The sequence below is a fragment of the Melanaphis sacchari genome, unplaced genomic scaffold (genome assembly GCF_002803265.2).
Source record: "Melanaphis sacchari strain LSU unplaced genomic scaffold, SCAv2.0 Contig4_pilon_pilon, whole genome shotgun sequence".
In the NCBI taxonomy this organism is placed as follows: domain Eukaryota; kingdom Metazoa; phylum Arthropoda; class Insecta; order Hemiptera; family Aphididae; genus Melanaphis; species Melanaphis sacchari.
In genome coordinates, this window is record NW_020271335.1 from 10031515 (window position 1) to 10042922 (window position 11408).

Sequence of the window (11408 nt, forward strand, 5' to 3'; positions counted from 1 at the left end):
TCTAAGTAGTAGGTACCTAATATATACATATACCTATACTCACCTTATAATAGTGGCGAGTATCATATTTCGTAAATTATCGAGGAATTTCAAATAGATAGTAAGTAAATTTTACATTTTCATGTAGCATTATGATATTATTAAAAATGTTTATTTAATATGCTGTCACATTAAAATTAAAAAAAAAAAGTATAAAACGAGTAATTCATAAACATTAAACAGTATAATATTATATTATGCAGATACCTACATGAAAACGCTTATAGGCTTAATTTTTAAAACTACCTATATATTTAATAATTTATTAATAAATAATGATTACAACACAAGTAAAACAATACGGTGAAAAAGTTGCTACATATTATATGAATTTTAAAACATCAATTTATCCGGTAAAATCTCCACATTTAAAACATTTGCAATCCGCTGGTTCTTTTAGTTTAACTTCCAACGTGGCCAATTTTTCACTCGTCAATCTTACGCCATCAGGATCATAACAATGTGTAAGAGCAATAATCCTCTCCCTCAAAAATGTTTCACGACAACAATAACATTCCTGAAAATACGATGTCGTATAATATAATATTATAAATACAACAATTAATAATTGTAGACAATAAGAATTTAATTAATTTGCTAAAAATTTTATTGAAATAATATATGTATTTTCTATTGTATTAACTATTTATAAGCAATTTACCTAAATAGATTTTTGGCGAAATTAAAAAATTTAGAAACAGACAGAAGAGTAGATATGATTTATTATTATAAATCTAATTTACGTTTGATTAAATAGTGCAGCTAAATCGTATTATATAGATTGGTCTATTTTGTGTTTTGATCGTTTTTATTTGATAATGATAATATTTTATGTAAATATGTAATATAAACATAATAAATATGACAACTAATAAGAATTTTCAATATAAGCATCACAAATGTATTTTAGATATTTTGAGATATCTATCTTTAAAAAGAGGGAAAGTAATTAACCGTTACTGAGTTTTCCTTGTAATTTAGTAAGTGTTAAATTTGAATTTAATAAGAAATCATTGCATATGAAAAACGATTTTGAGCAATAATTTGAGAATTGAAAGATTACTTAGATTATTTTTTGATATATTTATATTGCTAATAAAGTAATTTATTCAGCTACGTATTAGTACCTACCTAAAATAGTAAGATGAATTAATTTTACCAAAAATATTGCAATTTAAAACGCTTTTAAATATATAAAATATAGGTAATAAATTAATAGTATACCAATAAAAAAGTTTTAAGTTTCCAAAAATTAAATTTTTTAATTTTAAATTTAACTAAAATTGTTATTTTTGTTTAAATATCTATTTTTTTTCGAAATTTGTATTTAATTTTTTTAATTTTTCTCAATTGTTTTAAAAAGTAGGTTAGTATTTTTATTTTTTTTTTTGTTTAATTTTGACTCCACAAAGTATTAAATATATCCAATTTGTTACCTACCTAAACCCACACTTAAAGTCGAAAATCAAAACATTCTTTTTGTACTAAAGGTGACAAAACACACACATACACAACATAATTGTAAAATCTATAGATAATTGCCCCATTTAAAGTCAAAATTAAAAGAATAAAAATTTATTTTTTATTAAATTTATAAGTTATATTAACTTTTAGGAATCCACTAGGAGTAATGACACTAGGTTGTACTTGTGAATTACACGCTCCTTCACACTTGTTCACTGCTATGTCACCATTACATGTCCTTTGAAGCCGTCCAAGCTCGTCAAATTCCTCTAAACGTAATAATCAACATTAAATTGTTATTATACAACTTACTGCTATAGATTGTGTTCGATTAGTTTCAAATAAAATATTAAATTGTACCTTTAATGATATGCAATTCAGAAGGCAAAGTCTCACATTCTTCTGGGTTATCTTCTGCGAGTACGTTATTATGTACGAGAAAAATCGCAATAGAGATGATAAACAATTGAGTCGTGTACATAATTGCTAATAAGTAATTTAGTTAAAAATTAAAATGTGATAAATGACAAAATGTGTTCTACACAGTTTAATTTAATAGATACTTACACAATATAGCTGCCAATAAAGTTTATTGAAGTAATCCAGATCAGTGAGTTAACAGTGACTGTTAACGTTCACGACAAAACTGTTTATGACTTTCAGAATGTATATTAAAGCTTTCACTTTAAACAAACATAAGTGTTATTGGACCGAAAGGGTGGTTTACTTATCCACAGGGGATCTTGTAATATAAATTTTTTTGTGTTGTCGAAACAAAATATAGCACTAACAGATTTTATTTATAAAAGTAAATGTAATTTATTAACGGAGTAAAAAAATATTGTTAATTATTCTTTGAATTATAAATAAAAAGTATTTTAAGTACCAAATAAATAAAATGTAAATTAGTATAATAACTGTTAATATACTTAATGTAATAAAATAATTAGTTCTTCTCCTATGAACATGGAACCTAACCTAACCAATTACCTACCTATGTAATAGAGATAATTATAAACTAATTTTATGATATTTGAATTTTATTCACTATAAAACATGTATAAAAATAAATAATGATTGAAATGTTTAACTATAATAGTAATTAGTAATAAACTTATTATAATAAATAATAATATACTCTAAGTCTAAGGCATTAAAATAAGGAAAAGTTTAATCTGTATAAAAACTTTTGTAATTAATCTTATTATAAATCGTATTATTACTAGCCTTATTCGATATAGGTCTGATGTTTCTTAAAATAATTATGATTTTTAGATTTTAAGTGGATTGATAAATGTAATAATATGTATGTGTATAAGTTGTACAATACAATAATTTTAATTTTTTAATTTTTATGTTTCAAAACACTTTTAATTTTAGAAAAAAATGCCTCAATATTCAAATTAGAGGAATAGTTTTTGGTAACAAATTGTATAGGTACTTTTGTGGAGTAAAATTAATAGTGATCGAGATTAAAAAAATAAATAATAGAATAATGGGAATATTTACAAAAAATCAGTTTTTAAAAAATATTGATTTTTGTTTTTATTTAAGAAAAATCTGTAGCTGATTAAAATTTCCATAAAATATTTATATAAGATATAAGTATTTACTAAACATTAAGGAATTTAAAATTAAAATATTTTAGCTTTTTGTTCTAAATTCAATATGGATATATTTAAAATATTATATTTTCTTAGTTTATTTTCGTTTTAGATGTGATAACAATTTTGTCTGTGGGTAAAAAATAACTTGAAAATTTCGTACAAAATTACTTATAAGATATTATAAGTTACCTATTATAACAAAATATATCAAAAATACATAGATAGTTTAGATAGTTATGTTTAAATTTCTACGTAATTAAATATTTAAATAACAAAAAAAGTTAAAAAAAGCGAGTACCGTTTTGTTGTCGAGTGAGTCACTATAATTGAAGTGTTAAATTTGAATTCAATGATGTATCAATGTATCATTATTCAATATTCATTGTACACGAAAAATGATTTTATGCGGAGACGTCTGTCAGTCTATATTACCAAATACATATCATGATATGTTTTTAATATTTCTGTTAAAGAAATAAGTAATTTATTTTACTATTAGTATTACAGTAGATTGATTCAGTTTTATTTGAAACATTGCATTTATTATTTTATTAATATTTAATTATAATAATAATAAATATAATTTATTGTATAATATTTTACCATTCCTGTTAGCTTTTGAGTCAATATCTTCTTGTAGTAAAACAGTGTGAATAAGATATACGTAATATAAATAAATAATATCTAAAATTAAAATGTCATTACGTATAGTCAAATGCATTATATATATATTTATTAAATATTTAATCAATTTTATACACCTACCTATGTAAAATTTTTAAATCTTTACAAATAATATCATAATTTTTTATATTATTATATTATAAATTATTTGCAAATTTACATTTAGCTAGGAAATTTTTTACTTTTGACCTATTAAAATATTTAGTACCTACTAGATTCAAATTTCTACCATAATCAACTTCTTCTTTAATTAAAAATCGAAGTATTTTTACTATTTCAAAAGATTCTTAAAAATATAGGCGCCGCTTAGAATCATACCTATTGGCTATTACAATGAATTATAGAACACACATTTAACACAACTATTAACTAACTCAATGACGAAGTATACTTAACTCAATAGCCTACAGTACAGAAAAATATAAAGTGAGTTTCTAGATTTTTATTTTAAGTATATGCATATAAATATAAAATATAAAGACCAATAATTATTGAAAAATGTACTTTTGCATTGTTATTTATAATTGATTAAACTTGTAGTAATTAGCGTACAGTATTAATAAATAAAATAATATTTTATATAATGTAGACTGTATAGTGCTTAAATAACAAAAAAAAAAAAAAAATGCAAAATGCAAAATACACATTATATAAAATCAAGTATATACTATTTGCATTTTGGTATTTATTACCAAAAAAAATATTCACACAAGTTTAAGTATGGTTATGAAAATATGAACAACATATCATTTTATTTAAATATATTATGTGTTTATTTATTTTAATTTATAATAGATATTAAATTGAATATAATGAATCTAATTATAAACTTAAATTAGTATTAACACTTGATCTAAATAATTGGTATAGACTCCTAAAACTATTTAGATTATTCATGGCATATTATATATGTATAAATTTTTTTACCTAAATAGGTTCACCTAAATATTTTATTATATTTTTCTAGATTTAACACATTTGTTGTAAGTTATTTATGCGTAATGTGTAAAACATATTATATTTAAAATTAAAAGCCAATCCTATCTATAATCCAATATTAGTTAATAAATATATTTATTTTTAATATCAGTTAATAAGTTATACGTCAATTTGTTTAATAATTATTGTTTATACCTACACATTTTTTTTTATATTTGTACAATATTGAAAATAATGCAAAGCTATATAATTTATCAACATTTAAATTATAGCTATTTTCCAAATAATTTACCCTTAAAAAAAACTTCTAGATATTAATATTAATTTTCGTCTATTTATAGTACTTTATAAAACTTTTTCAATTTTTGACGCCAGAAAACTGTCTAGATTTAAATGATTCTACGTGTATATGTTTTTCTGAAGCTTACAGCCAACTGAGAAATCTAATTCAAAAATCATGTTTACTCCCCGGGAGGTCTATTTCCGTTAATAAATCATAAATGTCGGAAGTCTGAGCCCTTCAAAGTCGACTGCCACTCGCAAGATTATTCACAGTATGATCTTTGAGTCGTAATGTCTACCATCAGCCAGGAATTTTTCAGTAAGTTTAACTATGAATAATTTTAAAACTTCTTAAGTTAAATTTAATAATGCTTAAACACACACATGTATAAATATGATATATGTTATATAACTCATAAGAAAGTTTTTAATACAATTTAATTTTAATACATTTTTTAATTGCTATTGTATATTATTCCAGTACTTAAAAATTTATGAATGATTTTCATGACATTTTAGAATATCTAATAGTATTGGCTATGTGCAACATGGCCTTTGCTAATAACGGTAATGGGGTGATTGTGACCGCTAGATCTAGTGACGACTGCCAAGTAACACCCGTCATCCATGTATTACAGTACCCAGGATGTGTACCTAAGCCAATACCATCGTTTGCATGTACAGGACGCTGCAGCAGCTATTTACAAGTAATTCAGCGTTCTGAACGAAAACTTTTCTAAATAATAATAGTTAATAAGTATGTAAATATACAATGGTGTTTTGTTTTTTCAACAAGGTTTCTGGGTCTAAAATATGGCAAATGGAAAGGTCTTGTATGTGCTGTCAAGAAAGCGGCGAACGAGAAGCCTCGGTATCACTTTTTTGCCCAAAAGCCAAACAAGGCGAGAAAAAATTTAGAAAGGTAGATTTACCTATAATTATAAATATATTTACCAGTTATAATAAACAAATATATTATCTAGTAAATGACATAGGGGGTAGAATTATGGTCTAAGTTATAAATTTATCGAAAGGCCTAATGGTTGATAGAAAGAAAAGTTAAAACAATTAAATAAAGGATGAATGGCCGTTCAATACTTGCTAACCATTTTAATCTAATAAGTACAACACTAATGTACATGCACTTATTTTTACCTTTCAATATTAACGGAAGGTGATTGATATATTTAGGAAAATTTGTTTATGTCTTCGTTGCCTACTGATATTATGTAGTTCTATGTAAAGCATGACAAAATAGATAGGTGAATATTTTTGTACAAAATATAGCAGGTAAAAATACTCAGCCATATAAGTTTCGAAGTGAATAAATAAAACTTAAATTACTCTATCTGTTTACATTCATAAATATTTAACACAAAAATGAAAAAATTTCTTTCTCATTTTATTTAGACTAATTCCTTAAATCTAATTGGTTAAAATTTGTTTATATTTGTATCGCATAAAAAAAAAAAAAAAAAATATATTAATCCAATTTGTAGCAATCAACAAGTAGGTAATTACAGAATTTAATAAAATACTTCTATATTGAATGTTGATTTATGAAATCAATACATCAACACTATTAAAAATTAGTGTAATATTGTGGATTTTCAATGATATTAATAACAATTAGTTTTTTTCTGAAACGGACCATAAACCTATTTAATAACTAATAATAAATTACAAATTTTGTGCTATAGTTATAACTGATGAGTATACTAATGTAGTAATAAAATAATTAGTATGACAATAATATAATATATTTAATTATAATTTATAGGTGACTACAAAAGCTCCATTGGAATGTATGTGTCGCCCTTGTACGGGTATTGAAGAAAGTGCGGTAATTCCTCAAGAAATGTCCAACTATGCCGCTGATGAGCCACCAATCAATGGCCATTTTTCTAAATCTATTTAAATTATTAATCAATAAATAAAGAAAGTGTTTATATTACTTTCATTTTTATACAGTTTCTAAATTCTTTATCTACCACCCTCTTCGTATCTATAAATTAATTATTAATGTAATATTTTATCTAGTCGTATAATAATATAAAATAATATAATCATACTATTATTGTAGTTAGTTAAACAATAATCTCATTAATCTCTTATACAGTTATGCCATATATATATATATAATATATATAATAGTAGGTATTATACATTTATACATACACGCGTATGTCAGTTGCACTAAAATTATAAATAAATGTATTGTTTATTTCAAATGCACATTGTTATTTGTTTTAAGTGAAATCATAAAATAAATATTTATTTAATTTCCAATGAAATTATTGTTGGTTGTGCTGAGATAAACTGTACATGTATAAATGTACCTATATCTAATTGTGCAATTAACGTGACATTTGACATAATTTGACATAGATTATACACTTCATTATTTAAACGTTATTCTGATTTTTAGTTCAGTATCTCGTCATGAAATATATATAATCATACGTTATATTTCATATTTATATTACACTATTTTTTTTTTAAATTTAAAAAACCATTAATATTATTATCCAAAATTTTGCTGCTCTTGTTCCACGCATCTATGCTTATATATTATATATGTACGTAAATCCTATAGTTTAATATTCCCCTGAAAATATACACGCCATGCATAGGTATTTGAACTTTGTAGACAGTTGAATAAAAAATGTTTGGTATTGTGTATGGTACAATTCATAATAATATATAATACATGAAAGTTTAAGTTTCCACGAATAATGTTTTTAAATTATAAAAAAATTATTAACATATCGTTATTTATTGTTTAAATAAGTTATTTCGTTCAAATTGAAACTTAAAATGTCTATAAAAAATAATTTTCTTTATGATTTTTGTAGATTTTATAGTTTAAATACAAGCTATTTATATGGGATCTTTTATTAAATTTTCAAAAGTTAGATACAAACAGAAATGTTTTTATAATTTTTTAACAACAAAATAATTAATAATTTTTTGCAATTTTGACGAATTTCATCAAATTACTAACTACAAATTCGTATAAAAATATTTTTACTCACACATTTTTAATATATTTATACAGATATGAGAATATCTGTTGTGGGATCTTGCAATAAATTTTCATGCATTTTTAGCATTTCTACTCAGTAAATAATTTTAATAGAAATTTAGAAAAATAGAATTAAAAAAAAACTTGAAAATTTCTCGTATTTAAAAAAAATATTGAAAATGGTATCGTTTGATGAAAATAATGATAAAAACATTTAGTAGAAAATTCAAGTATCTATAGTTTTCAAGCTAGGTACCTTTATAAAAAAAAAAATCAATTTTGTTGAAAATTCTCTTTTATCTTTAATTTTTTGTTTGTTTTTTCCAAGGATAACAATAAATACTAGATATTTTCAGTTTAACCTCTTCAAAATACAAACTAGATCCAATTTAATACACAAAAGTATAATACCACCCTCATTTTTGAAAATCAAATCATTTTATCAACAAATTATCGTATTCATTCAAAAAATAAAAAACACATCATGATAAAATTAATATATTTATCGTTCTGCTTAGAATTTAATATATATTAAAATAATTAGTATCGCCTAGATGAGAATTTTTACTTAAAGGGTAGGGTGTTAGATATAAGTAGTAAGAACCACAAAAAAAAAATATTGTTACGTCAAAATATTAAACTTCTTATTGTAATAATTGACTGATTAATAATTTAGACAGAAAAGCGTTTCATGTTCAAAAATTATTTTTTAGTAGGTAGGTAATTATCTTTATGTTTATTGTTTACCTAAATATTTTGTTTATTATAACCAAATATAAATCTTAAATTGTGATTATAACATAATAATATACTGATACTAATACGACGGTTACCGGTGATAACGTAGATTTGATAATGTTGACATGTACTATGTAGTGCACTTAGAACAAATACTAAGCATTGCAAGTAAAAAGGCAACAGGATTGAGGACACTGGACAGGACTATTGGACTTATCTATGTATTAAGTTTATAACGTTTTAATTGTTTCATACTTTTGTGTTTCTAAAATAATATTTAGTTTCTTTTTTTATAAAATATATAAATCAACATAAAAGCATTACAATTTTAAAACATGGTCAATAGTAAATATTACACTACTATTTTATCTCAAACATTTTCTCCTTGTGGGAATTATTTGATTACTGGTAATAATTATGGAATATTAACAGTTTACAAGTAAGTTAAACAACTAGGTTATTAAATTATACTTCTAAATTGAATGTTAACACATGTATTTATTAATATTTTTATTTTTAACTTTTAGTTTAAAAAATGAATTGCAGTCGGGAGTTGAATTCAAAGATCAGAATTTATCAGCTGGGGGTCGATCTTATGAATTCGAGATGATACGTAAAATGCAAATAAACAGCATGGAATCGGGTGAAAAATTTTTGATAATTGGTGGTGTTGGTCTTATTGTTGGAGTGGATTGGGAAACTATTATTGATAATAATTTTGGCGAAAACTCAAAAATTGAACCTCTCAGTATCAGTTGGAGTATTAATATTCCATCACCCAAGTAAAGAAAACTCTTAAATAATATTTAGTTTTGCTAAGATTGAAGCTTATGCTCAAAACAATCTAGAACTGTGCATACTATTAAAGAATGTAGTAATAAAAATTTTCTATAAGCATTGTTTCTCACTATTTAAATGATTTTAATTATTATTTATACATTTTTAGGGATTCAATGTTAACTATAGATGTAAATTGTTTAATATTGAACAAAGAGGATAATGTCTTGTATGCTGGCTGTGGTGACAATACTGTTTATGCATTTAATTTAGAATGTGGTGATGTTATACAGAAATTTGAAGGCCATAGTGATTTTATTCATTCTATTGATAAACTGTAATACTTAATTATCATATTATTTTATTCTATGTATGCAATTTATAATTATAATATATAATTCTAGAGATGATACAATCGTCTCAGCTAGTGAAGATGGATCTGTCTTATTTTGGGATGTTCGTTCTAAAGAATATTCATCAAAAATCATCCCCAGCAATAATCCAGAAATTAAACGTCCTAATCTTGGAAATTGGGTTGGATCTGTTACAATCACTAATGATTGGATGGTAAAATATCAGTATTTTAATTCTTTTATTTCTTATAACTTAATTTGTATTTAATCAGTTATGTGGTGGTGGAACTAAACTATCATTATGGAATCGATCAATGGCTGCTCCCATGACAGTATACAATTGTGTTGAAGATTCCGGAATACATGTTACTAAACTTATGGATGAAACATTATATGCCGGAGGATGCTCAAAATATTTTTATCAGTTATCATTTACAGATGAAATTCTGTGTAAAATCGAAACTAGTCCAGTGACTGTTTTCAGTTGTGTTAACCAAGAAAATCCATTTAAAGTAAGTTTTTTTTAAATTGCTATTATTTTGTTGGGATTTAGAAAAATACAATTGAGAGAACAAGTTAAATAATTTAATAAATTTAATCTATTGCTATTTAGTATATTTTGATGAAAAAAAAAAACAATGAGAATATTATTAGTTAATATTTCAACAACAACATAATAAAATAAATTAAACTTCAATAAATAAAAATATATTGGAATAATGAAATTTTATGCTATTATAGATAATAAATCATGATAAATAATTTAATTATTATTTATTTTTTTTCGAATCTATTAGAGATAATGTTGGTATATATTCAAATCATTTGTAAAATTATAATACGTTTATTACAAAATAAATAAATATTAAATTTAAATGTATACTTAAAAAAAGAATATGTATATATATATATATATATATATATATATTTATTTAAATAGATATACTTACATTTTTAAATTTATTCATGTTTTATCATCAACTTTTATAACAACATTTGTATTTTTGTTTATTGTTTTAGGTAACATGTCTTGCAGGTTCCAGTTATAAAATAGATGTTTGTACTAATTTAAATTACAAAATGACTACACTTGGAATATAGAATAAATATTAAATTTTATCCTAAAGTATTAAATTCTGAAAAATATCTAAGTGTAAAAGATTTTTTCAACATTAAAACAATCATAATGTTTAATATTTACTGTTTGCACACTTTATGTATCTACTTATTAACTTATTCAATATATTTAAGTCAAAATAGATAACATTTATAGATTCCTTGGTATATGCTCATTTTTGTGAATATATATTATATATTGCCATATATAATGATACATTATGATGTATTTGTTTTATCATTTAATTTGTTCTTATTTTCATTAAAAAAATAAAAAATAAATTAAATGTATTTATTTTAACAGTATTAGATAATTAGTTATAATTGTGTGTAGGTAATATAATATATTTATATAAATACTATATTATATTCTTCTACTAAATA

The 11408-nt window shown here is 23.0% G+C and overlaps 3 protein-coding genes across 3 annotated transcripts; 2 read left to right on the top strand and 1 right to left on the bottom strand.

Annotated features, from left to right (window-relative positions):
* Positions 1 to 224: 224 nt before the first annotated feature.
* Positions 225 to 2166, bottom strand: LOC112599037 (partner of bursicon). Its single transcript, XM_025345741.1, has 4 exons — positions 2071 to 2166; positions 1864 to 1989; positions 1648 to 1772; positions 225 to 556 (listed from the first exon to the last, which is right to left on the bottom strand). Exons 2-4 carry the CDS (start codon positions 1982 to 1984, stop codon positions 386 to 388), a joined length of 417 nt encoding a protein of 138 aa, XP_025201526.1. The 5' UTR covers positions 1985 to 1989; positions 2071 to 2166; the 3' UTR covers positions 225 to 385.
* Positions 2167 to 5263: 3097 nt separating this feature from the next.
* LOC112599030 (bursicon) lies at positions 5264 to 6981 on the top strand. Its single transcript, XM_025345734.1, has 4 exons — positions 5264 to 5334; positions 5535 to 5722; positions 5812 to 5937; positions 6796 to 6981. The coding sequence occupies exons 1-4, from the start codon at positions 5307 to 5309 to the stop codon at positions 6931 to 6933; spliced, it is 480 nt and encodes a 159-aa protein (XP_025201519.1). The 5' UTR covers positions 5264 to 5306; the 3' UTR covers positions 6934 to 6981.
* Positions 6982 to 8903: 1922 nt separating this feature from the next.
* On the top strand, positions 8904 to 11020 carry LOC112599003 (THO complex subunit 6). The gene is made up of 6 exons (XM_025345698.1): positions 8904 to 9217; positions 9306 to 9560; positions 9725 to 9892; positions 9960 to 10122; positions 10181 to 10420; positions 10929 to 11020. Exons 1-6 carry the CDS (start codon positions 9114 to 9116, stop codon positions 11007 to 11009), a joined length of 1011 nt encoding a protein of 336 aa, XP_025201483.1. The 5' UTR covers positions 8904 to 9113; the 3' UTR covers positions 11010 to 11020.
* Positions 11021 to 11408: the final 388 nt, after the last annotated feature.

Excerpts from the sequence above, each read along its gene's own strand:
- LOC112599037 (XM_025345741.1), bottom strand. The coding sequence starts at position 1,984 with ATGTACACGACTCAATTGTTTATCATCTCTATTGCGATTTTTCTCGTA. Across the intron at positions 1,773-1,863 it reads TGAATTGCATATCATTAAAG|AGGAATTTGACGAGCTTGGA; the intron begins GTACAATTTAAT and ends TATTACGTTTAG. Across the intron at positions 557-1,647 it reads CTCCTAGTGGATTCCTAAAA|GAATGTTATTGTTGTCGTGA; the intron begins GTTAATATAACT and ends TCGTATTTTCAG.
- LOC112599003 (XM_025345698.1), top strand. The coding sequence starts at position 9,114 with ATGGTCAATAGTAAATATTACACTACTATTTTATCTCAAACATTTTCT. Across the intron at positions 9,893-9,959 it reads ATTCATTCTATTGATAAACT|AGATGATACAATCGTCTCAG; the intron begins GTAATACTTAAT and ends ATATAATTCTAG. Across the intron at positions 10,421-10,928 it reads ACCAAGAAAATCCATTTAAA|GTAACATGTCTTGCAGGTTC; the intron begins GTAAGTTTTTTT and ends TTATTGTTTTAG.
- LOC112599030 (XM_025345734.1), top strand. The coding sequence starts at position 5,307 with ATGTCTACCATCAGCCAGGAATTTTTCA. Across the intron at positions 5,335-5,534 it reads CATCAGCCAGGAATTTTTCA|AATATCTAATAGTATTGGCT; the intron begins GTAAGTTTAACT and ends ATGACATTTTAG. Across the intron at positions 5,938-6,795 it reads GCGAGAAAAAATTTAGAAAG|GTGACTACAAAAGCTCCATT; the intron begins GTAGATTTACCT and ends TATAATTTATAG.